The 26,202-nt window shown below is 40.7% G+C and overlaps 2 protein-coding genes across 3 annotated transcripts; one reads left to right on the top strand and one right to left on the bottom strand.

Moving 5' to 3' along the window:
* Window positions 1-593: 593 nt before the first annotated feature.
* On the bottom strand, window positions 594-18,913 carry SPATA18 (spermatogenesis associated 18). The gene is made up of 12 exons (XM_080344179.1): window positions 18,779-18,913; window positions 16,147-16,252; window positions 15,915-16,030; window positions 15,207-15,325; window positions 7,584-7,718; window positions 6,688-6,925; window positions 5,528-5,686; window positions 4,778-4,953; window positions 2,842-2,965; window positions 2,426-2,500; window positions 1,614-1,659; window positions 594-1,146 (listed from the first exon to the last, which is right to left on the bottom strand). Exons 1-12 carry the CDS (start codon window positions 18,863-18,865, stop codon window positions 1,139-1,141), a joined length of 1,389 nt encoding a protein of 462 aa, XP_080200305.1. The 5' UTR covers window positions 18,866-18,913; the 3' UTR covers window positions 594-1,138.
* A 413-nt stretch (window positions 18,914-19,326) lies between these two features.
* On the top strand, window positions 19,327-25,889 carry SGCB (sarcoglycan beta). 2 transcript variants are annotated; one of them, XM_080343782.1, is made up of 6 exons: window positions 19,327-19,374; window positions 21,453-21,662; window positions 22,563-22,748; window positions 22,861-23,052; window positions 24,281-24,412; window positions 25,264-25,889. In XM_080343782.1, the coding sequence occupies exons 1-6, from the start codon at window positions 19,348-19,350 to the stop codon at window positions 25,465-25,467; spliced, it is 951 nt and encodes a 316-aa protein (XP_080199908.1). In that variant the 5' UTR covers window positions 19,327-19,347; the 3' UTR covers window positions 25,468-25,889. The 2 variants fall into 2 exon arrangements, with proteins under 2 accessions (XP_080199908.1, XP_080199909.1); XM_080343783.1 differs by lacking the exon at window positions 21,453-21,662.
* Window positions 25,890-26,202: the final 313 nt, after the last annotated feature.

Below are 26,202 nucleotides of genomic sequence, written 5' to 3' on the forward strand. Positions count from 1 at the left end.
AATGAGCCAGTGGAGTTGGTGAATTACTCATCAGCTCCATTACGACAAATCCTGTGTTTCCGTGTAAAAGCACGAAGCCACAAGCAGTCACTTGTGTGGCTTGTATTTAAGGCTGGCTCTACAGGTGTGGTTCTGAGAGGAAGACAGTATCAGTTCTCTCAAAAACAAAAATGCTGATATTAAAATAAACATTTACAAAGGGAACAAACTATTTAAAGTGCCAGAATAAAATCCCTTCGGGTCTCTAATTTTTACACTTAAAATGTAACAAACACCCCCAGTAGGAGCTAACTGGACAGGTTTTTTTCACCATGTTCACAAGAATTACCAATCTATCAGTCTGGTATGGAAGCCCATTAAAAGCGGTACCAAATAGGCCACTTCAAGCAAGCATTTCAAGCCTACAAATAGTCAGTGGCACACTTTCAAAATACTTCAAGTTTCAAACTACAAATTTTTATGATATTCATTTCTAAGTAACAACAAATTTAACAAGGACTATTACTGCCTTGCCAAAGCACACTCCCATGCTTTCATAAGTAAATGGCAATAGAATCCTGGGGATTGCTGAAGTATTGCTAGTTTATGAATGTTTTGTGCAACTTTTACATTGTAGTTAGAAAAGTCAGTTTGCCACAAGGGCGTATTTCAAATCCTGCTGTGTGAGACTGGCACATCCTAAGATTATTGCTATTTTCTAAAATTGTAAATAAGCACCAATTAATGGAATTGTTTTCAAGTAACAGCTAACCTCAACATTCTGCAATGTTCACCATTTAGGTTATATTAAACATCCTCTAAACTGCATCACTTGGTATCTGTTGAAAACATTCTAGATGCAATAATGTCATCTGCAGGACTACAGCATGCACTACTCAGTGCTCTGCAAATTTTGCCAAATGAGTATGATCCTATATTGCACACACTTTTTTTTTTTTTTTTTAAATCAGAAGGGTTGAATTAGTTTCTAAAATCATAAATAAGTTTCTATAATTCTAAAAACCACACTGAACACAAACTCCATTTGGAGTGACAGTTGCCATTCACATTATTGCAAGGCTTGAGGTATTCTTGACAGGAAAAGGCACCAGTGAAGTTCTTGAATCCAGATGTAACTGCATCACAGGAATGTGTTCTGTTAACGCCCTATTGAAGAAAGAGACATTTCAGTACAACTATTTTTTTTTCTAAACCTCCAAATTGGCTTGACTTCAAGATGGGCACACATTCATACTGTGTGAAATCCCTCACCTCACCATCACCACTTAGGTATCTCTGGATTCTGAAAGGCATGGAGCCAACAGGCATGCAGATAACTGTCTCTTGTGTAGGGAAGAAAACAAGCTTTACTTAATATAAACTGGCCACAATAAAGGCAACCAGCAGGGAGAACTCATGGCAGTGGTCTGAGTAAAGTGAAAAACAAGTTCTTCTCCAAGTCAGAAATTGCAGCCTTTTTCCAGAAAAGAAAGGGGCTACCCATTTTAAAAATAAGACTTGGACAAGTATTTTAGAGTCAAAGACCTTCAGCATTTTATTTTTCTGCTTACTCAGTCAATTCAAGAGCTTAATGTGAAAACCATGAGTCAGTATGAACTAATACGCTCACTCACTTGGGCTTGTGCTCCTCAGTGGTGAAGGACTGCGGCTTCGAGACAACTGCAAGACAAATAGAAAAGGAAACTCAGGTGTGCCAAAGAAACGTACCCAGAAAAGGCACCTGAGGACCCACCAACATTCAGAAAATTTGCACGTGTTACTCTAGCAGTGCAGTTCCACTGCTACAAAGTCAAATTCAACAACTTTCTAGTTTTTCTTTCACGCCCTGCATATGCACAAAAAAGCGAGTCTTAACCAAAGCTTGTCACATTTTTAATATTCATATTTTAAGTTGAGGGCACCCATATCAATAATTAAAAATACTGTGTTAGTATACCATACACAGAACTCTGTTAAGGTTTTACATAACTTATTAGTACCACCTCAGTTTTTCCCCTTTTGCCCACCCTACACTGATTTTCTGCTCCTCTGAGGCATTAGAGGGTAAAGTTACATTACTAATTCCAGGAGGCAGGAACCATGTGCTGTGTACGTACTGTAAGATAATGAAAACACTTCCAGGTGACTCAATTAGTTATTCAGAAGGGTAGTGAGGCAAGGGAGAGTAGGGGAAAGCATTCTGAGATCCACAGTTGATACTTCCGAGAACTTAACTATGATCTACTTCTCATGCAGTATCTCCACTGATAATTATACCAGGCAATAACTGTCAGTTCAACTTCACCTCATTCCAGACCCAGCAAAGGCATTTATTCCCAATGTTAAATTGTACGTGTGGCACATGAGCATTTTTAAAAGGTTGCCTTCATTCTGAGTTTAAAATACTTGATGCTGTTTATACTACAAGCATTCAGCTGGGGCTTACATGGTGGGCTAGAAGAGGACCAGGGCTACTGCTGCGGCTTCGGCCTCTGCTGCTACTTCTACTTCTGCGAGACCACTACAAGAGAAGAGTTTCACAAACCTCTTTTGAGAGAAAGCATTTAACAGATTGGGCAAGCAGATTTCCCATGCTGGAGACAAGGCTTGAGGACGGAGAGTAAACACAGTAAACTTCCTCCTTAGAATAAGCTCTGCTGACAATCATACATCTGCATAATGAATACATTAAGGCAAATGGAACTGTTCATCCTAAATACAGGATGAGGCACTAAGACCTAACTTATATTTGATATGCATAACTCCAGCTATATAGGGAACAATGAAGAATTTCTCTTTTTAAATTTTAAAACAGTGTTTAGATCCTATTACTTCCCTTAATATGTTCCTTAAAGTACATACCAAAGCTCCTCTTTTTGTGACTGCCTCTCCCTTCAAAATTACAACATCTTTTTCCATCAGAGCAGGCCATACATGATAGGCCACCAAGAGGGCTGTGAAATCAGAGTCAAAACTACGATAGTACCTGTTGAAACAGAGCACAAGAAATGTCTGCATGTAAGTGCCAAAAGAGAAACATGACGCTTCAAGTTGTGAAAGCTGATAAAAAGCAGAATACTCATTAGAGCTCATAAGCACATTTCTTGACAATATTTCCATATCACAAAAATAAGTATTAAGTGAACCTGTAAATAAATGCATTTGTAAGACAGACTAAGCAGAATATACTTTCTGCTTACTGAGAGACACTCCAGTAAAGGCATCTCACACTGCAGAAAGCCACTAGACCATATTCTTGCATAAGCCACACACAAGGTCCTTGGGCCTACTGACAGATTAAATCTCCTAAGCAGCATTCTGGCAGGCATAGTCATCCCATCTTCCTGAAATAACTTGCTAAAACAAGACCCCTATAGAAGATATTACAGAAATACTCCTTCTCAACTATAAAGTTAAATCCTAGTATCTTAAGAGACATGAGACAATTTTATTAGCAAGACCTTCAGATATTAATAATGAAACAGTGACTTTTTAGCTAAGAAAAATTATTTTGAAGGCCTGTATTAACATACCAGATATTTATTACCTCCCTAAGTGTGCAATATTGGCTGAATAATACATGTCTGGTTTTGTGGATTCAAACTCAGAACAAAGAGCAATGCATTAGTAACTTACATACAATAGTCACTTACATAAAACAATGTTGTAAACTGAGGCACGAAGCTCTGCATGGAAGAAGGTATAGGGTATGATGAGGTTTGGCCAGTCTTTTATAGAGTAGTATTATGCATAACTAACAGAACTATTTTAATTTCTACAAATTTTGCTCCGTCTCTGTGTATCACATCCATATGCTATACATGTAAACATATATATGCCACATATTTATCTATACAGAAGGATAGATGTGCGCATGTCTCCCACAGAAGCACATATAAGAACATTACGCCTGTTTTTTGAAGACCACACACATAAGTAGGTGGAGAAAGCATCCCAAGCCCACAGCGCAGCATTTCTGCCTTCTGAACTCAGCCAATTTGGGTATCACTCAGCTCACTGCCAGGCTTTGGCAGGATCATTAATTAGGCACCTATGGCTTTTCACTCTCCTGTTAAAGGGCTACATTTATCTTCTCTATTTCCTTCCTTGGCTTCTCAAGCTCTTCCCCATCGGGGTTCCATTCTGTTTTAAATTATTATTAGAAACCTCCTTATTGCTGTGGCTTTTCTTGCTCTTGAAAGGAATTTTTTTGGAGCTACCAATCCTGTTAGTTTTCTCAAAGGCACGAAAGCTCCCTGCAATTACCTGCCAGCTAGCAAAGCAACCAGCCCTGACCCTATAGAAAAAACCCACCAAAAACTATCATATGGTGTGCATTTTTTAAACAAAATTCCCATTTTTAAAAGGTATTTTTCTTTTTGGTCAGCTCTAAACCAAAAGAGATAGGGGTGTATTAAGATCCATATGTCGTACAGCAGCCACAGCCTGGGGGTCACAGCACACATGGTGATGATCCTGGAGGCAGAGACTAAGCAGGGAAAAGAAAGCTGATCATTATATTCCTCTTAAATGACCAGTTAGACATGCTCTGGAGACCAAAGTTTATCCAGAAAATTGCTCTGCTGTTCATTAAAAAAGCTGTTAACACTGGTCTACATTCTGGCATTTATATACCATCAAAGACCTTAATATCAAATTCACTACAAACCAGAAGTATTTTCCCCAAATCAATATTTAGCAATCTCAAACCCTTATATTAATTAGGAAGAAGTAGACTATACAACTTGATGGACTTTTTCAAACAGCAATAATCTGACTAAAAATAAAGAGCTCTTACTTGGTCTCACTGAAAAGTTCTCCATCAGTACCAAAGGCAATATCAAGAGGAGGAATGAGTGTCTGCATGGAAAAAGCCACACAGCACAACTCTCGAATCAAAGTGCTGATCACAATGAAATCAATTTCTGGTGGAAATGAAATCTTCGGGTTGATGTTCATGGAACGAATTACTTCCTGAAAATAAACACAATTGAGTAATTTGAGCTCATTAACACTTTTATTCATGGGTAGTATGGAAATCCCTCCTAAATACACCTCTCAGCTTTCTACATTAGAAAAACAAAACAAAACAAAACAAAAACAGCATAAGAAGCTCTCAGCAATGTTGTCTTAGGCTATTCCAGAAAATATTAGCTTCAGAAAGAACACGCTGTTATTTTAGAAATAAAGTATGAGCTACATCATGTGTATCAACCTTAGGAGGGAGATGCAGCTTTTCAGCAGAGCACAGAATTTAAGAAAGATATGAAATGTAGTTTACATTTATTTGATTAGGACAGTTACACTGTATCTTGCAAAAAATATTATTCTGGCAGACAGAGACACTCTAAGCACTGGCAAATAAAACAAGTGATTACTGGGCCATACCACAATATTATTTTGAAAAAGAAACAGCTACAAGACATAAAATCCATGCAGTAAATTTTTTTCCTTCTTCAGGTTACAGTGCATTTCTAGTTTACACACTCTGAATTTATGAGCTACTGAAACAGATCAACATGTCACTTCCTCAGTACCCTTGACTTACATTGACACTGGCTTGAACGTCATACAGATCCTCATGGCGAACTATGTAATCCAGGACAGTGTCTTCAAGTGACTCAGGCCCCGAGTGACCTAGAGACAGAGTGTCTCTCACACGTATTTTGAACTGCCTGTAGGCCATCTTAGCCGCACTAAAAGACTCCTGCAAACACAAAGAACATCTAGTTAAACCCAGAAGACAGATTAATTTTTTATCAGTTATCTGAGAGGATGAACTTAACCCAGTACTATCATTGTAAGGAGAAGCATAAAATGCTGCTGTAAAAGTGAAAGTTAAAAATAGTACTCATCTGGGCAGACTTCTCTGATTAAATCAAGTGTGATTTATTTGCAGAAGACAGAACTGAATAGCTTCCCACCTATCTTTCTATTTTTTTGTAAGATTCCATCACACACTCACAATCAATGGAATCACATGCAAAGATATCAAGAGCAGAATTCAGTAATATGATTGCATTTCATGTGCACAGCCTATCAGGTCAGACAGGAGCACATCTTGTCTGTTGGGCAGAAAGGTTTAATTAGAGAGTGTAAACTGAATGACAGCTGTGGGAAAAAAACGTCAGTAATTTCAGTGTGCTTGGGATCACACACATGAAGAGACACACTGCCTCTCTGACACAGGTTTGTACTACATCAATTTTATAGAAAAGAAGAATGAAAAATTTCTTCAGATTCCTAGTAAATGTGAGGTATCTAAGTAATTTCAAGGGACCAAATAAAACTATTAATAGAAAAGCGCATAGCTACAAGAGGAAAGCATGACATGGAAAGGTTTTTAGCTTTCTAAAATGTAGTATTCCCAAAATAATTCATCTAAATGAGGCAGTGGTGTTTAGTGCAGGAATCATCTACCTTTCAGAGCCATTCATTCTTATGTGCCCCTTTTAGCATCTGTACTGTAGATCACTGACCCTGTCCTACTGGTGGGACACGACACTCAGAAAAGGACACTAAACTGAGAATTCAGTGTAAAAGTGTGAGGGGAAGAAGGGGAAACAAAAAGGGAAAAAAGAAGAGAAGTTTTCTTCTCCATACTTCACAGAAATGCTAATTTACGCAAAATTTAATCCAATCCAGCCATAATATTTTATAAAAAAAACCTTATTCTGGCCTGTAAAACAATAAATATACTTTTCTTACCACAGCTGCAATGTATATTATCCTCTGCACCATCTCCATGTCACTGATGTATGTCCTCAAAAGGGTCTCTGCATCCAAGCGTTCTTGAGCATAGATGTCACCAAAGCGAGTTATGAGGCAGGCGCGGCGTGAAGTGTTTGTGCGCCTGGCTCGGCCGGGGGAGCAGCTCCTTGAGGAAAGCAGACTCGATGACTTGATCTCACTGCGCCTTGGGGAAGGAGAACGGCTCCGTGCAAGCCTGTGACAGACATGGAAAGAAGCAAGAGGTCACTTCACCATCCTCAGAAGCTTTTGTCCAGCACACAGAGTTGTGTTAATTTAATTATTGCCAGGATAAGATGAGATTTTGAGCCGACATTATTAAAGAAGTAAAGCTGCAGCTGGTTAGCCTAATATGAAGGCATTTGTGTCAATACATTTTATGTGCTAGAGCCTGAACAACAAAATTAAAGTAATTCCTAAAGCGTGTACAGCCAAGCACTTCATTCTGGGGAAACACATTTTTAACTAGTAATGCTCTGGACATTTGTTCCTCTTTCAGTACCACTGAGGAATTGTAAAGTGAAACAAGTGAGAATGTAACCAGTTCCACCATGCAATGGTATAGTATCCAAAGATGACGTAAACAAATAAACTGGCCATCTCTTTTTATATGGTATGGTTGCTCTCAATGTATTTTATAAAGCTGCTCTCTTTGCTCTTTTGCCAGAAACTTAACATAGCTGCCTGAAATTAAAACATTTGGGCACTAGGAGAAATCACTTAAGAGTTTATGTTGCTTCATAACAAAGTACAAAAGCCTAGCTTTTGTTTATATTTCAAATGAGGAGAGAATGAATGCTGTCTAACGTGAGCTATTTCTCTGATTCAGTGACTTCCCTGAATAACACCTCTACCTGCTCTGGAGAACAGAATTTTGGGCATCCAGGATAGTAATCTCATCCCGCAGTATTTTGATCTGCTGCTCATAGTCATTCAGACAATCTAACTTCCTCAGGGCGTCCTCCTCTTGGGCACGGGAAGTCTTCAGACTTAACCACACAGAATAAAGTCAGTCACAAGACGTCCTTCTACCAGTGCAAACCATCTATCAGTTAAACCTCATCATCAAACAAAAAGAACAAAAAAAGAGCAGAAATATTGAGCATGTTTCTTATACTGAAATACAGGGAAATGAAGAGTTTTTAAAAAGCATACTCCAAACCATACTCTTAATTACCCTTTAAAATGTAAAAGTGTGGTGTGGCAGGAGACTGGATACACTACACGTTACGTTACAGGAGAGATCACTGGTTAACATTTGGTGTCCTTGCGTTAGCTCAGATGATAAGGTCTAAGAAACAGGTTTCTTTCTCATATTTAAGATGCAAGCTAAACTAGCTCAGTTCTATTTCCTAGAGTTTAAGTAAGACTCTAGGTATTTTCTTGTATCAGATCCTTGGGTTCTTTTCTTTGCTGGAATATATTAGTCAGTCAAAGGGTATAACCAATGATGTTATTCAAGTAATATAAAAAGCTAAAGCTACCTCTTCTGCTCACCCTAGGAGAAGCAATGTTTCTTAAACAGTGGCAGACAACCAGTTAGGCAAGTTTACCTTCTGTCCTTTACTCTTACTTAATGTTAGAAAGTATCCCAACATCTGTTTCCCCTCCAAACACAGATATTACTGTTGCTTTCCATTTTCCAAAAGGAAAAAAGAAAAAAAAAAGCTTTCTATTAATTTTGGAGGCATTCAGTCTGTCCTTCTTTTACTGAATGACCCTGGCAAGATTTTTCAAGCTCTGAACCACCTATCAATTGACAAGCTTCCCATTCTAATCCTTTAAGCAGCGTGCTGACTGAGACCACAGATGAGGCCAGCGCATCTGCTAAGAGGAAAGACCAGCCTTTTAACCTGGGCAGGGAAAGCTGCAGATACTATTACAATCCTACAATCCCATGGACATCCTTAGTCATCTCCTCCAGCAGGGACTTCTAGCAGAATAGCAATAAAAGAGTGCTAAAGAATTCTAATATAAAGAACAACTGCAAAAGGAGAGTAGATTTGGGAAGACTAGTTCTAGAGATGGGGAAGAATCATTATGTACCAAAAAAAATGCTTTCCTTAAATTGCCATGATAGACAATGCAGACAGAGCATGCAGTGTTAGTAACTATCCAACAGAAAGGATAAATAAAAGTACTTTTCTATTAGTTTCTTTTTGCTATTTACCCCTCTTCATGTGGAGAGTTTTCAGAAACTTTTAAAGTAATTTTTGATGGTCTTTATCTCGCTGCTCTGAGATCCACAAAGCTTCCATCTTTTCAGCATGACAACAGACAATGATAACAAATACAAACAGATGCTTAATTGTAGGTCTACCTTAATCAGGAGAGGGGAAAACAACAACAACAACACACACACACACACACATACAAGAAAAAGAAAAGCAGGAAAGCCTATGACTGACTTAAACCAGCAGAAATACCTACATCTTTCATTGTTCATCACAAGTCATATGGTAAGGCACAAACAAGAAAAGCCACCACTGAAAACAAATGTTTCTTTCTTTGTAAGAAAAACTAAATACCAAAAGTAAAAAAACAACTTTAAGACAGACACATTTATGAATTACCAATGCTGACTTTTGTAAGCCTTAACACTAATCCTTTCTATGTTAATTAAATATATGCAGTATTCAGAGTTTCCCCTGTTTCATTGGTCATTCACTCTACTGCTAAATATTAATCTGAAATGAAGAGAGTATTTTCACTTTTCTGTTAAAGACATGTAAATGCTAAAAAATAAACTGTAACAAAAAAGACAAAATATAGTTCTTAGAAAAATCAGAAGAGTTTTCATAACCCACTTTTATTTTAAGGCTATAACTAGTGTTTTAAATGCCGCCCTCTAACCATTTAAAAATAACATAGGCATCTTCAGCCAGTGTCTCAGGAGAAAATAACGACAGCCTTGAGAATTTGTGTGAAGTTTCTGCTTAATGCTGTTTAGGTAATGAAGCCCACTGCTACACTCCAGTTTCAAACAATTCATTACTGATGAAATCCATCACAGTTCTTGGGCTAACCCTGATTCAATCAGTCAGACTGCCTTGAAATTCAAGGCAAGAGCAACTCCACCTATGTGATTTTTGGCCACATGCCTGATTAATCTATTTTTAAGAGCCCCCTGCAACAGCGACACTACAAGGTCTTCAGGCAGCTAATTCAAGCTCCCATATTGGTTGTTATCAATTACAACCATGTTTATCAAAATTTCTTCCTGCCAATCTATATAATAGGTCCTCTGTACAGCAGATAAAGAAAAGTCCTCTTGGCCTCATTTACTTCCAAGTGAGTTATCTGACTTGCTCAAGTTTAACCAGACCTTGGCCCGAGTCTAGGCACCCTAGTAATAAGCTTCCATTTGTAACAGTGCTAATAGGATTTTGTTCAGTCTGCATATAACAGCTTTTACTGCACAATTTTTTGTCCTTCCCTGAATAACTTCCAATATTTTTGAATGTTGAACATTATTCATTAAAAAAAAAAATGTGTATTTTCCTTCATAATTCTACAGGAAATAGCTAAATCCTGTTAAAATTAATTTATTGATATAAAAAAAGCATATACTGGCTATAGAGCTTAATTATACTGAGTCTAGACCACATTTGCTCTAACAGCCCAGTAGACCAAGATGTCTAACAAAACATTTTTCAATTTAAGTATGCAAGAGAGGCAGACAGACTGTAAATAAGAGGAATGAGATCATCAGCTATTTCAAAAGTCTCAAAAAACAAGTTTACAGACAAAGTGCAAAAGGCGTTCCGGGCAAACTGCATCTTGTGCAAAAAATAAATCCATCCCTAAGTGTCACAGATCAGTCCTGACCTCACTTTCTCTACTTTTAGAAGGATTCTGGTTTTGACAGACAGGTGAAGACTAGGCAAATCTGATTTCACCCAACTCAAAGGATTCAAATTTTCAAAATATAATTCACAGACTATGAAAAGTAGCACATTTGATCAAATCAAAAGTTGACTACCCAGGCAGAATATGCAAATGTACAGTATCAACTAAACTGTGAGCAAACATGAACCATAAGTATGTAGAAATTATGGAATTTCTGAATTCATGAGAAGATAGGAATGTTTTGTTCTTCTCAGTAGTACAAATGGCAATGTGAGTTTCTGTCCAGTCTACATTAAGACCTACATATGGGAACTGTGAGATGCTTTATCCCCTACTAATAGTTCTAATCAGGAAGGCAGCAGTCAGGTTATATCTAAGAATCAAGAAGTTATAAGCGCTACTTTTCACCCAACAAATCCAAAGACCCCATTTTATAAGAATATGAGTTTGTAACCCAGGTAGTCATCCAAAAAATTAAAATCCAAGTGATCAACCCTTGCTAGGAAAACCCATGGATGAAATCTGACAACACTATCATTCACAGATGAACATGTGAGATTCAATTTGATCCTGAAGTAGAAACTCTAATGGCCTGAGGTTTTTTCATTTGCTCATCTTTATCAGGAGTAGTTCATCCTCTCAGTTACCCTAAAAGGAAAGATAAACTCATGTACAGTTACATCCTTTCCTGCAGTGAAGCAACAAAGTCAAATTCCCTCTGTTTTTGAAAGCAGCAATGTTATTTTTCTGAAAGTCTGCAAGCATTTATTTAACAAGTATGATTTGTTAAATTTCCATGGTTGAAATGTCAGTTATCAAAAGAATTCACATGCTGTTGGAATTAATTTCAACTACCTTTGTATTCTTTTCTGGTAGTGTAACACACAAAAACCCAAACAAAACAAATAAAAGAGACATAGACTACATTTCATAACAGTGAAGAATTATTACTGCTTCTGGAAATGTGTGTAGGTCAAGCCACATAAGGAAAATATAATAGTTTTAAGGACTGCTGTATTGAAACTGAAAGGTTAGGTCACTCAGTTTCACCCTTACTGATCCAGATTAACTTCTCAGATGTGACCAACACACTTAAAAAATAAAAAATTAAAAAAAAAAAAAAAAATTAAACCAGAAACACTGACATTGCCAATAGCCATTGCTTCTGTGCAGACAGACAAAAGGATTTGGCAAAATGGTCTAAAAGAAAAAGCCATGTAAAGAACTTTATCTTAAGAGAGACTGACTGAAGTGTCTTTTGTTTAAGACACACACTACTTCCAAGAGCATGATACCAAATTGCAAACAACAGTTTCCAGCTATATTCAGAGTATGCTTCTCTCCTACTTAACTTCATATACAAAATTCTTATGCTATCAAGCTGCTAGTTTCAAAGTAATCCTCCCTCTGTCCTAAAGAAAAAAGGACAGAAGTCCAGCCATAAGGGTTCTTCTCACATGGATCTACTTATGCTAATTCTCTTTATATAACACCAAGAAATAAAGCCACAGAATGTTAAGGAGCTAGACTTATTTTTTGCTACAGCATAGGACAATGCAGAATAAACAGAACCCGCTCAGGTAAATGACAGACTGTGTCTCTTCTGCCACAAATACCCCAAGATCCAATTTTTCTTACGCTGCTTTTAGCTGAACAATTTCATCTTCTGCTGCCAAAGCAGTAGTGATTGATTTGGTCTTTGTGTCTTCAAGAGCCAACTGGGTTTTTGCCAGACTGCAAGAAAAATTAATAACCTTCATGGTAAAGGCAGAGATTCTACCAGAGAATTTAATATGACAAACTGACTGTTTAAGCAGACCAAGTCCACACCAATTTAACATATGAGAACAATCACAGTGGGCTTTGTGCAGACTATCAGCACACAAATAGCTTATAAAAAGTCATATCTGACTATGCAATAACAAAATTATCTTGCTATGACCCACTATTTACATTAAGACTCAATTGCAGTTTCTCCATCAATTTCAACAATTTACAGTGCTCAGAATGACTACACTGTCTATAGATGGGTTATCCTGGGACGCGAATTCTCTTTCTCCTGTACTTACTCCCTGCCTGCCTGATTCCATACTGCATGACCTCGAAAGGATCAGTTCTGAAACTTTCATGCATTACTTCATCTCTGCTTGAATCACCTCTTCCCAACCCTCCACCTTCCAGACTTCTGCCTTGCGAACCACAGCCAATACCTCTGACCCGACTGCACACAGAAATGCAACCCACCAAACTGTACAAAAGCTTTACCACTGATTTCCCACTTCTCACAGATCACCCTGAATGACTTTTTCTTGTACTGCAAACTGCCACACACACACTCCACTCTGTATTAGTGATTAACTTTCCTTGTACTTCCCACACTTTTCTCCATCTCCTCAAATAATCTCTTTCTATTCACACAGGAGCATGGAATGAAATCTCTCACCCCTAAATCAACCTTTACTTATATCTGAACTACAGAAGGGCTGAGGTCAAAAGGGACCTTTGGAGGTCATCTGGTCCAGGCTCCTGCTCAAGCAGAACCACACAGAGCTGGTTGCCCAGAACCATGTCCAGATAGCTTTTGAATATCTTCAAGGATTAAGACTTTACAACCTCCCTGGCCAACCTGTGCTAGTGCTCAGCCATTCTCACAGTAAAAAAGTGTTTCCTGATGTTCAGAGGGAACCTCCTGTGTTCCAGTTTGTGTGCATTGCCTCTGGTCCAGTTGCTGGGCACTACTGGAAATAGTCTGGCTCTGTCTACTTTACACCCCTCCTTCAGGTATATACATTAATAAGATCCACCAGTCTCACATATGTCTTCTCTATAGTTAGAAATATCAACAGAAAACAGCTCGTTTGCTTATTCTTTTTGTCCTCTCATCTTCTTTTCAGGGGGATGCTGCACTGGTCTTTAATTTGGGGTTGACTGAGAGATTTTTTTTCATAGCAAAAAACTGGAATGCCTGTATTCATCCAAGATGAGAAATGAAAGATATTAATATGCATTGGTGAATACGGGAAGAGCAACTGATGTCATCTCCCTTGCCTTCTGTAAGGCCTTTGCCATGGTCCCACACAACATTCTCCTAAGTAGGAGAGATAAGGATTTGATGGATGCACAAGGAATTGGCTGGATGGCCACATCCAAAGAGTTGCAGTCAACAGCTCAATTGCCAAATGGAGATCCATGACAAGCAGTGTCCCTCAGCGGTCTGTGTTGGGACTGGTACTGTTCAATATTAGTGACACTGACAGCAGGACCAAGCACATCCTCAGCAAGTTTGTGGATGACACCAAGCTGACTGGTGCAATTGATACTTTTGAGGGAATAGATGTCACCCAGAGGGACACTGACAGGCTTGAGGAGTGGGCCCATGTGAATCTCACAAAGTTCAACAAGGCCAAATGCAAGGTGATGCATCTGGGTCAGGGCAACTACCAGTATCAGTACAGACTGCAGAGAAAAACGGATTAAGAGCAACCCTGTGGAGAAGGACGTGGAGAAAGCGGTAGATGAAAACCTAGAAATGAGCTGGCAATGTACATTCAGAGCCCAAAAAGCCAACCATATCATGGGCTGCATAAAAAGAAGCATGGCCAGCAGGTCAAGGGAGGGCACTCTCCCCTTCTACTCCCCTTTCATGATACCCCACCGGGAGCACTGCATCCAGCTCTGGGGTCCCCAATACAAGACACACAGGAACCTGTTAGAGCAGGTCCAGAGGAGAGCCACAAAAACAATCAGCGTTGCAACACTTCCCTCAGCCATTCTTCACAGGAGACTTGGAGAAGAGTCTGGAGAAGGCTTCAGGGAGATTTTATTGAGGCCTTTCAATACTTAAAGGGGGCTTATAAGAAATATGGAGAGAGAGACTTTACTTCTTACCCCTATCCTAGTGACAGGACAATTTCTGTGAAATTTCTATGAAAACAGCAGATATCTGCAAGATTAGGATACAAGATGAAATATTCTGTTGACCCACTTTCCTCTAATCTAGCTAATACAGTTCTAGCTAATGCAGTTCTGAGAACTTTATAATCCTGATATCACTTAGTATAATAAATTGAGAACACAGCACTCCACAAAATGTGTTTTATGCAACTGGACAAAAATTGTTTAGTCCTAGTCACTTATTTGAAAATCTGTCTCTTCCTCCATCTTACCACAGTGGGTTTTGACCTTAGATGTTCACATAACGATTACATACCATAACTAATTATGACACATTGCAGGTCCTTCGACAGGTGTTGCACTATAGCTACTCAACAGATTTTTATCAAGGTTTGCTCAGCAGTCAACAACTCATTGACTATAATTCCACTGGGATGGTCATGCACTGTAGAAAACCCTTTTGTGTAGAATACTGGCACGTTTTCCAACTCCCCTGCCAGAAGCAAAACCTACCAAGTCAATTCATGAATGTGGGTGTGACTGCATCATTTGTACCCCACTTTGGACACACACAGACAATCTAGAGCCTAGATGTATTTTGAATCTCTGCTTTTAAGCCAGAAATGAAACATTTTATAAATCTCCATCAGTATTTAGATGTTAAGAAAAAAACACAGCTTGTTGAAAAAAAATTTAAAAACCCAAAGAAAAATGATCACAATTAATTCCCCTACTCTTGTTGCACATTGCTGAGCTGTAGACGAGTTGAAGTCAGTTGTTCCTGCAGCTCTTGTAGTTGAAACGTCTGATTGCTGGCCAGCTCTCTCAGCTGCCTCTCTTTCTCAACTGAATCCTACAATGAAACACAAAAATCACACTGCTTGAATGTGGTATCATGATGGACATGAGAACTTTTCTTTTCCCCGCTTCTGGTGATATTATAATGCTCAGATACTAAACAAAAGTTGTTTTCTTCAAAAAAATAAAAGGAGTTCACAGATAAACGCACAGAGTTTATACAGACCTTCAGCTTACACATGTATTTTCACAGTGGCAGGTTTTTACTAATAGAGATACGGTATAAATACTTCTGTGATGTCTTTGCAAAGGTAAACATAGCATAATTCTTTTCCTAGAAAAGGAAGGCAGTAGAAGAACATAGCTCCTCTTACGAAGCAAATTCCTCCATATTGTCACTCACTGTGAAACAGCATAAGCCCTAGAAGGCCAAAAGTAACTTCAATGACCTCTTTGATTTCCCTTTCAAAGGAAATGTAAGATGAGACAGAGAAACAGCATAGTTGTCTCCATGAGCAACTAAGGACATATGCCACTAAGCAAAATCAGGGAGGGAGGCTGTTATTAACAGAACGTTGTTAAGAGTTCTCCTGCAGGTATAAATTCACACAGTCCTGTTTCCTTAAAAGAAATCTTCTACATACATGAATGAGAGAGAGGCTGTCTTCAAAGTGCCTTCCTGAAGTAGCACAGGAAAAACAGGTCCCTAGCCATGGCAGAAGACGAGTTTTTATTGTTTCCACACCTGCATAATGCCCACCTAAAAAAAAAAAATACATACGTTAAGAAACTGTGAGAACACTTACAGAAACAGCCAGAGCTTGAAAAGATGACACTTGTGAAATGTGTTACTAGTAAGACAAGGCACTGATTTACCTTCTCTAGATGTTTCATTGAGGATTGTGAAGAGCTGCCCTTGAATCTGAGAGTTCAATTCTATTATTTCACAGCATCGGTTGAGATTCTGATCACAGGAATTAATCTGTAAATTAATGTGTATTAATACATCTGCCTGGGCTTTCCTACTTAAAATTATTCCTGTTATGATCATGACTTTTTTTTTTTTCCTATAATTACAACTTCACAATCTTTTCTTACTGCATCCACTAGAACACTCATCTTTAAAAGGTTCACATTGTTAACAGGCAAACAAATAAGACATCAGGACTTGTATCACACAGTTAATTCACTAGGTGAGAAAACTTACTCCTTTTCCCACCCATAAAGATACAGCCACAAATATCTCTAAAAGAGGAATAATAAAAATTGCGAATCTGTGTTAAAATCTTTCAACACAGAGTTTTTAAAATAATAAGATGGGAGATTGGATGAAAAAAACATTAGTCTAAAATCTAATTTTCTGTATTAGCTGAAATACTACCTATAAGGCTATTATCTAGTTTTGTCAACAGACACATGAAGCCTCCACGCAATTTTTTTCAATTTTTCAAATTTTTTCAATTGCTACCAACTAAAACAAATACAACTGAAGAATGGACAAAGTCCAGCATCATGCCTAGATAACAACAGAACAGCAAAACACCACCACTGTCAGCAAATGTAATTCTGAAAAGGAGTTGACAGGGTTAGTCTATCCAGAATGCTACCGCACCTGCCAGGAGAACACATCATTTGTACCTGCTTCCTTAATCTTTATCCATAACCTGTGTCTCTTCTTCAACATAGATCACCCTCTAGGCCTTCGGGCTTTAATGGCTCCATATGGTTTTCACAAGCTTCCAAGAGAGCTAAAACTCCCAACCATGCTCCTGTCAGCTTGCATTTTGATTGCTGCAACATGCTTTCCCCTGGCCTCAAGGAGCAGAGTCTCACCCTGTTAACCTCCACCAGAACACCACTGCAAAGTGCATTTTTCCAGCTCATTGCACCGACATAACACCCACGGTGCTTCCATCTGCCAGCTCTTCCTTTTTTGCAACGGCAGCCTGAAATTGCTCTCATCTCCTTTCCCAAGACCTCAGACACTACCCCCACCTCATCTATTTAGGAGAGTTCAGCTCTCACTATTGCTCAGGCCTCCCCAGTTCTACCTCCGCCACCCATCTGCAAGATCTTTAAACGCACGCCTCTGTTCTTCCTCCTCTGCTGTCCTGCACTCTGTGGTACCTTTACCAGCTGCTCTCAAACTCCTCCTTAAAACTGCCCTTTGCCATGGGTTTTGCAGAGAGTTACACTGAATATGCTGTAACTCCTGCATACCATGAACTGACTTTCTTTGAAAAGGCTGCATCTCTGCTCAGCACCTTTTCTCAGCAACCATAGAACACAGTAGATGGTTACAGGCTCATGGCTAAGAAGATTATTAGGGGCCTACAGCACATTTCTCATGAGGAGACATTGAGTAAATTGGGTCTGTTCAGCCTGGAGAAGGCTGAGAGGGGATGTCATCAATGTTTATAAATATCTCAAGGGTGAATGTCAAGATGATGGGACCAGACTCTTGTCAGTGGTGCCAAATGATAGGATGAGGGGCAACAGGCACAGACTGAAGCACAAGAGGTTTCATCTGAATATAAGGAAAAATTTACTTGGAGGGTGACAGAGCACTGGAACAGGCTGCCCAGAGAGGCTGTGGAGTCTCCTTTGGAGACATTGAAGACCCACCCGGACACATTCCTGTGTGATCTGCTCTGGGTGAACCTGCTTTAGCAGGTGGGTTGGAATAGATGATCTCCAGAGGTCTCATCTTCCCCTAATTTTACACCTTCTCTCTTGCTTCTGCTGTTTTGCCTCCTCAGTCTTCTGTTACCTCTTACTCCTCCGTCCATCCCATTACATCCACCTGCAGCCTTCTCCCTGGCCATACCCAAAACTCTCTCCTCACATCTGTGTCCCCCCTTCCGCAGCCCCTCTGCAGCAGTGCTGTCTTGCAGCCACCCCTCGGCTCTCTCAGGTTTCCCACCTAGAAGAGGCAGGAGGCTGGGTGAGCCCATTCTCGCTTCCAACATCCTTTTTCCTCATGTTTTCCTGACTGCTCCCAGGCCACAGGAGATTCCTTCTGAGCAGACCCTCACCCGTGGTCCTTCCATCTGCTGGTCTTTTACCACAAAACTCTTTTCTAGTCCAGACTTAGTCATTACAGCTCAAATATCACTTTTAACCTCCACTCCCGGCTTTCAGAGAACCTTGTCGCTGGCAAAGAAAGAAAACAGCTGAAGCTGCGGCTGCTACAGGCACTGGGTGCTAACATCGCCGTAACTGGGTGCACGTGTGGGCCAAACATCCCTCTTGGACCCCAAGCGGCGGCCGCTCCCCGCGGGCAGGACTTTGGGTCACTCCCGAGAGTCGGTGTGGCCGCCGCCACTCCGCGTCCCGCCGTCACCGCGGAAACCGCCGCCCGGCCCGGACACCGCGGCAACGGCGCCGCTGGGGCGGCCTCCCCCGGCCGAGGGCCCGCGGGGGAGGCGGGCTGGCCCCGGGCTGGCCCCGGGCTGGCCCCGTGCAGCCCCCGGCAGACGCGGATCCCCGTGCCGGGGCCGCGGCCCACCTCGTAGTCCCGGTACCAGCTCTCCAGCTTCTCCTGCAGCGCCCGGCAGCTCTCCGCGCACACCAGCCTCCTCAAGCTGTCGGCCATGGCCAGCTGTCAGCCCGCTCCGGGGGTTGGGATGCGATGGGATGAGCTGGGCTGCGTTGGTCCCCCAGCCGGTCCCCCCGGGAGCCCCCGCGGGCGGGCGGCGCGGAGCTGGTACCGCCGCCCCGGCCCCGCTGCTCTGGGCGGCGCCGCGTTCGCGCCGCCTTTATAGTCGCGATTGTAACGTGGGCCGGGCCCGGCGCGGCGGCGGGTGCCAGGGCGACGCAGGCTGGCGCGCCGCCGTTGTGGTAACGCAGCGCCGGGTGTGACAGCCGCCCATGGGCCCAGAGCCCGGCCCGGCGGGCTGCCCGCGGGGAACACTCCTCGGCCGCCAGGTGGCGCCGCCAGGTAACGCGTTTCCGAACCGGCGGTAACGACGCGCGTCACAGCGCGCAGCGGCACCGCTCGCTGCCTCCCGCGCCGCAAGGGGGCGCCGGCGGGCACCGCCGCAACGGCAACGGCAACGGCGGCGGCGGAGGAGGAAGATGGCGGCGGCGGCGGCCTCCGAGCAGGTCTGTCCCCGCTGGGAGACAGGCACGGGGACGCGGCAGGGCCGTCCCTGCGGGAGTGAGGGGGGAGCGAGGCCCGCCCTGGTGCCCGCGGCGAGTCGCCCGAGCCGCTGCTCCGGCCGAGAGGCGCTGCTTGAGGAGGGGGCGTTCGGGCGGGGGCGCCATGTTCGCGGCGGTTGACGGGGCTGGTTTGGTACCAGAGCCCTCCGGGGCGGCGGGCGTGGGGGCCGCGACGGGCCCCCCGTCCCCGTCGCTCCTCAGCCCGGGAGGGGCGGAGCGGGGCGCGGGGGCGCCTCGGAGGCGGGCCCGGCGCTGTCCGGGCGGGACGCGGTGCAGCCCCGGGCCGCGCCGTCCTGCCCGCGGGCGTGAAGTCTCTGACAAATGCTCTCTGTTTTCGGAATAAAGTGTTGTGGCATTTCCGCCCAGGAATGTAACTGTCTTGCGTACGCAGGCACTTGCCGCTAGTCAGGGACGCGAGGAGCAGCTGGGCAGGGCGGTTGGTATTTATAGGAGTACAGTGTACAACTGTGGTAGCTCAGCGACGGGGTATAAATAAGACTGAAGATCAGCTTCGGGCTCAGCCTCGGCATCTGAGGCCTCACACTGGAGCGAAAGCTGAATTTGTCAGAAGGGGTGTCCCCGTCACCCAGTCGGAGAGGCAGCATAGGGACTGTCAGCACCGCACGAGAATGGAAGCAACAGGGCGCATCGTGTAGGAGGTTCTGCATCTCCACGGGACTTCTCATCAGAGCGAGTCCATGTGCAATACCTGCATGCTGGTGGCGGCAGTGGGTAGGCAATCCCAGATTCTGAGGAGTCCGGTACCTGCCTTGTCTCGGGTCTCAGGAAGCACTGCCTGGTTCTGCAGGGCTGCACCAGCAATCGCCGTTGTAACCATAGTGTCCCAGTCCTGGTGCTGTCTTCTGTTGTGCTGCCTTTATCAGGTGAAAAAACTACACTGGAGTTCTCTCTCGCCATCACATCTTTTCAGGAATACACTGTCCTCAGGACAGGATACTTATGCTGTTGTACAAGATTTCTGTTTCCTTTTTCCCAGAGTACAGATCTCTGTTTTCTCTTCAATTCTGAGTTTGTGCAGGGTTACAGTGGCTTGCAGAACATCGTCTAGGAAGCCCTCCATAAACCTGTTCAAGTCAAGCACTTTTCTCAATACCACCTCTTTAGAGAAGAAAACAGAAGAGGTTTTTAAACATTACATGGATGTAGACAAATAGAAGTGTAATAAGCTTAAGATGCAGCGTGAACATTCATTTCAGATGAGCAAACATAATCCCATCAAAAATATCAAGCCTCTGCTTTGAAGAGTTGAACGCTTAAGTAGCAACCTGCTCCATTCAAGGGAGGTGGAAAAAAATTTTGGACAAAGTTATGACAGTATATCAAAGGGGTATTTTTCCTATGAATATCTACAAGAGTTTCCTCTGCATGTTAATTTGTCACATTGAAGGGATATCCCTTGGAATCTGGTCACTTCAAATGATTAAACTAAAGCTGGACTGGCCAAGGTCCCCATGCCAGCTTTGAAGCCTTACGGTATTTTTCTTAATGCTGCATTCAAGTAATAAAAGTTGAATGCAAACTCTGTGCTATCAAGTAACTGTATCCACCACACTCCTTTTGGATAGATGGATTGAGGGTCTGTCCTGCATTAGCATGGAGGGAACTAAAATCCTGTGCATTGGTAAGTGACATACAGGATTATGTCCTGTATCATCCTTAAGAGGTAAAAACTTGATGAAGTTCTTTACAGCTGATTTTTTTTTTTTTTACTGCGACTATGTCATTAATAATTCCTACCTGCCATGTTAAAGATTACATATAAAAACATACATTGCCTGAAAATACCTGTATTTTAATTTTAGTCATATGTTAGGAGAGATTGCAGTGGTTGTACATGTGTATTCTAAGTGCGGAGTGGCAGACTGAAATATAATATTGAATATAATATGTAATATATTCCACTAGTTAATTCAGATGTATTGTTTTTTGCATACGTACATGTGTATCATTCTGGTCAATTTACATGCCTTTTAACAGATAATCCATGCTTTGTATTACAGCAAAGTTCTAATGGCCCGGTGAAGAAGTCTATGCGAGAGAAGGCTGTGGAGCGCAGGAATGTTAATAAGGAGCACAACAGTAACTTTAAAGCAGGATACATTCCAATCGATGAAGATCGTCTTCATAAAACAGGCTTACGTGGCAGGAAAGGCAACTTGGCCATTTGTGTGATTGTTCTTCTTTTTATTTTGGCCGTCATCAACCTTATTGTGAGTATAATACTTAGGCTGTAAGCAACATTAGGACGTATTTCATTTTGACGCTTTACTAGAGGAATAAAGCTTATTTCAGTGTGACTGAAAAGGACTTAGAATGCACTGAAGGAAATTTTTCATTTATCTCCTTTCTTTTTTGTTCTTTTATAGTCTGGGCAAGATTAGATGGAAGAATCATACTGGTTCTGTCATTATTATTTCAGGCATCATGGCCTCAGCATGTGCTCCATTTATGGAGCACAGGAGTAGGAACCTTGAAAGTGACTCTCCATTCACAAAACTCAAACACAGCAAATGTGCAAAGTGTTATTAGTGCAATACAAATGCATTCGGGATAAACTGCTACACCATGAATATTTTATATAGAATAACAGAGCTGCATGTAAGCATTTGGAATTAACCAGCCACTGCACTCAAAACCTTCATTTTTGTAACCGCCATCTCTTCATTGCTTGAGCAGTAAGAAGTAATGAGTTATTTTTCATAGCATAATTATTTTTCATCCTTATGAGAAAGTGCTTTCTTATAGTTGAAGAGTAAATATATCCTGAGCTACTTTGTTGAGGAAATTTGTTTATCTTATGATATCACAGTTACCCTTAAACTGGAAAAATATTTAATTATGGTTGTGATTTAATTTCAAATAGATATATAATACAAATTATTTTAGCTGTCATTTCAGATGAGTCTTAAAATGCAAAATGCTTTCATAATTAAATGTATTCTGCTGTTTCCAGCAGGAATTACACATACTAAAGTAAATACACACCTAAAGCTCACTTAACCACCAGTATTAATAATTATGTCAAATAAAACATCTAATTAATACGATACTTGTTGTGGGAAGATCCAAATGATCAAAGTAATATTTGAAAATGTGCGTTTCTCTTTCAGATAACACTGGTTATCTGGGCAGTGATTCGAATCGGTCCCAACGGTTGTGACAGCATGGAGTTCCACGAGAGCGGCTTGTTGCGGTTTAAGCAGGTTTCTGACATGGGCGTTATACATCCCTTATATAAAAGCACCGTAGGAGGGAGACGTAATGAAGATTTGGTGATCACTGGAAATAATCAGCCTGTAAGTTATATCATTAATTGATAGTTGGCAAGCATCACTATGGAGTTACACTCAAATTATTAATAAATGTTATATCTGAAACATCATTAACTTAATGACTTTGTTTCTGAAGATTGTGTTTCAGCAAGGAACAACCAAGCTTAGTGTGGAAAAAGACAAAACTTCTATTACCAGCGATATTGGCATGGAATTTGTTGACCCACGGACACAAAATACCTTGTTCAGCACAGACTATGAAACTCATGAGTTTCATCTGCCAAACGGAGTTAAAATCTTGAATGTACAGAAGGCCTCCACAGAGAGGGTTTGTCTCTTTTAACTACTTCTTATTTTTTGTAAAAGCTCATGACAGAATTGCTGTAGTTGTTAAATAAGAAAAAAGTTTTCTAATACAATCTTTCAAGCATATTTAGAAATTTGACTAAATGTAGCTTAAAATGCAGCTCTGAAAACATAACTCTCCCTAAAAATCAGAACAGAAATGAAAACTGACACAAATGAGTGTTAATCTGTAATACCATACCAAGCAGGGCTGTGTGTCTTTTTATTAAGCAATACATTTGTTTGTACCTCAATACCTGCTTCAGAAATAAAATTTCTATGAAAAGCTTTTCTATTTCTCGTAAGAACTTAGAAAAATAATTACCACAACTTCATGTATCATTTTCTCTCTATTAGAGATAAATGTTAATACAATCAGATTTCCGAAGTCTGAATAAAAGTGTAGAGAGTAATCACAGCATTATAGGAGTTACATCAGTTCATGGCTTCTAGGTTAAACTAGTTCTCAGTTGGTTTCTACACTAAATGTGCTTCACCAGAAGATGTTAAAATCTGAATATTTGTGTGTGTACATTTAAAATGTCAGGTCAGACTGATGTTTCTTTCTTGCATATCATCACTTATAATAAGGCTTTACAGAGTACATCCTGTAGTTCTTCTGTATAACATTAGTAGAGTAGTATCAGGGCTTTTGTAGAGGGTTGTGTGTGTGTTAGGAAGCATTGAGCTGTTAATGACAAACAGAAAATTTGCTTTGCTGTTCTTTGTGCTTTCTCTGCAGGTTAACAATTCAATAGCATGCTCAAAAACAAACAAACAAACACATAACCAAAAAAAACCCTCAGACAAATAACTTTAAATACATAGGAGGAGCAGATTAAATGAAAACAAAGGAATAAGTTTACACAGTCACTCCTAACAGCAAGCCTATATTTGCTACCAGTGTTACAGGTGTTAACTGTGTATCCCATAAAAGTCATATGAATGGTTATTTTTTATCACAAGCAACATGCAGACATAAACTATTTTACCATTTTACCTACCTTCCAAAATTAAGTAATCCTTGTTTTCAAACATGAATGTGGAAATGGCCATAAGCTTTACAGGCATAATGGGAGAAGGGCAAAAAGTGCAGTGAAGGTTTTAATTAAATTGTATAGCAATATTTTTAAGGTAATTAAAGTTAATCAGACAAAACCAAGCAGCATTTTCATTGATCTGTAATACACTTCTTTTGTTTATGTTCTCAGATTACCAGCAATGCAACCAGTGATCTAAACATCAAGGTTGATGGCCGTGCTATTGTCCGTGGAAACGAAGGTGTTTTCATCACAGGCAAGACCATTGAGTTTCGAATGGGGGGTAACATGGAACTTAAAGCAGTAAGTATCTCAAATCAGTGTTCTTTGATCCAGCTTAGTTGCAAATTCAGGCTGATAATAAACTAATGTAGCTTTATATGGATTTAAATTTTATGTAAAGTAGTCATGCATAAAAGTTTAGTTGCGGTCATTGTATATAATACGGTTTTTAAAAGGTGGATTATTACTTTGCTGTTAATTAGCGGTTCAGTAGTTTTCAGGTAAGGATGATTTACTGCTATTAAGACGCTAAAAACCCACAATGCAATTAAAGCTGAGCTAATACCAAAGGAATTCATCTTCTCTTCTGGATGTTTTACTGGGGACAGCAACCTTTGATAGACGAGCAGAGCACACAGGTGGGAGCACAACCTTCTGTGCTGCCACAGCAAAACTCACCAGCATTCATTTAAGATTTTTGGACATTGTTGAGATTGCAGAGAATACAGAATGATGGAAAAGGTTAACGGAGGATAAAAATAGGGATAAATGCACTTTCATTTAATGTGTGAATTAATTCCATCTATGAATTCAAACACTGATGTTTCATGTACATGTTTTTAGATTTACTGCATTTGCTAAGAGGTCTGTCAAGTGAAAAGCCACACTACTGTCTCTCTCAATATCAATCTGCCATTGGAATGGCAAAGTACGTTGCTGATTATAGTTGAGAAATTAATGGGCATTACTCACTAATTTCATTTAAAAAATGAAACCTTGTCATATGTACTTTTTTGTTCTGTTGATTTCTACAGCCATCCCAATGATGTCATCAATTCATTAAACCATCTTGTTCTTTTCAAAAACCACCTACCTTGTTTAAATTAGAAGCTTTGATGTTTTGTTTTGTTTTGTTTTTTCTCTCTTAATAGGAAAACAGTATTATCCTGAACGGAACCGTGATGGTCAGCCCATCACGACTGCCAAGTTCATCTTACGGGGAACAGTTCAATAACGGCAACTGGCTGCGTTTCAAGCTCTGTATGTGTGCGGATGGGACGCTGTTCAAGGTTCAGGTGACAGGTCATAACATGGGTTGTCAGACTTCTGTCAATCCGTGTGGAACCACGCACTAAAACCACTACCAGGAGAGTTCTCTCTTGTGTTTACATATATTTGTATGAAGTAATTGCATGTCTTCAAGGATTTCTGGTTTTACAGCAGTTTATACTAACACTTATTATATAATACTTTTAAGCAAAGGCTGTTACGTTCAGCAGTATTATGGCATCATCCTGTCAGCCATAACAGCAACACGGATTCAGCAAGCTTTCAGTCTGCATGCATACCGAAGTACCTTCCTGAATTGGGATCAGTAGAATATATTTAAAGAAAGTGATCTTAGCAACAATCTCGATTGCCTTCAGTTGCCTATAAAGGAGCTTCTTGTTGTATTTCCCAAGACCTTGAGGGCTGCTGAGAACACAACTGCTATCTGAATTACTTCAACAGGAACGTCGATTTGTTGTTTGGAAGTGGATTTGCCTGGGATGGCTGAAGAGGCAAATTTTTGTCTTCGTTTCTTTCCAAAGGTTGATATAATAATTTCCCCCAAATCATGTGGTTTACCATATGTGTACTAAGAGAGGGGTAATGGCAGATTTGCTTTAAAACATTGCATTATTTCTGCCATATATCCTCATGTAGTTAAAGAAAAAAAATATGTTAGCACAAATAATATTTGCAAATTAATACCAAGTGTGGAAATGTAACTTTAATTTTGAAATAGCCTTGCGATTATGGAAGTGTTGCTTGAGCTCCTGTTCTATTTGTGCAGTTCAGGGATTCTACAGTTGCTTAATTTATGTGAA

Source organism: Nesoenas mayeri (assembly GCF_963082525.1).
Source record: "Nesoenas mayeri genome assembly, chromosome: 4".
NCBI lineage: Eukaryota > Metazoa > Chordata > Aves > Columbiformes > Columbidae > Nesoenas > Nesoenas mayeri.

Bases quoted from the DNA above. Each gene is read 5' to 3' on its own strand.
- SPATA18 (XM_080344179.1), bottom strand. From the start codon at position 18,865: ATGGCCGACAGCTTGAGGAGGCTGGTGTGCGCGGAGAGCTGCCGGGCG. The intron at 7,719-15,206 runs GTAGGGGAATTA...TGTGTGGTTAAG, and splicing joins CTCAGCAATGTGCAACAAGA to TCTGAAGACTTCCCGTGCCC. The intron at 5,687-6,687 runs GTAAGAAAAGTA...TTGTGTTTGCAG, and splicing joins TAATATACATTGCAGCTGTG to GAGTCTTTTAGTGCGGCTAA.
- SGCB (XM_080343782.1), top strand. From the start codon at position 19,348: ATGGCGGCGGCGGCGGCCTCCGAGCAG. The intron at 21,663-22,562 runs GTGAGTATAATA...TTTCTCTTTCAG, and splicing joins TGGCCGTCATCAACCTTATT to ATAACACTGGTTATCTGGGC. The intron at 22,749-22,860 runs GTAAGTTATATC...TTGTTTCTGAAG, and splicing joins TCACTGGAAATAATCAGCCT to ATTGTGTTTCAGCAAGGAAC.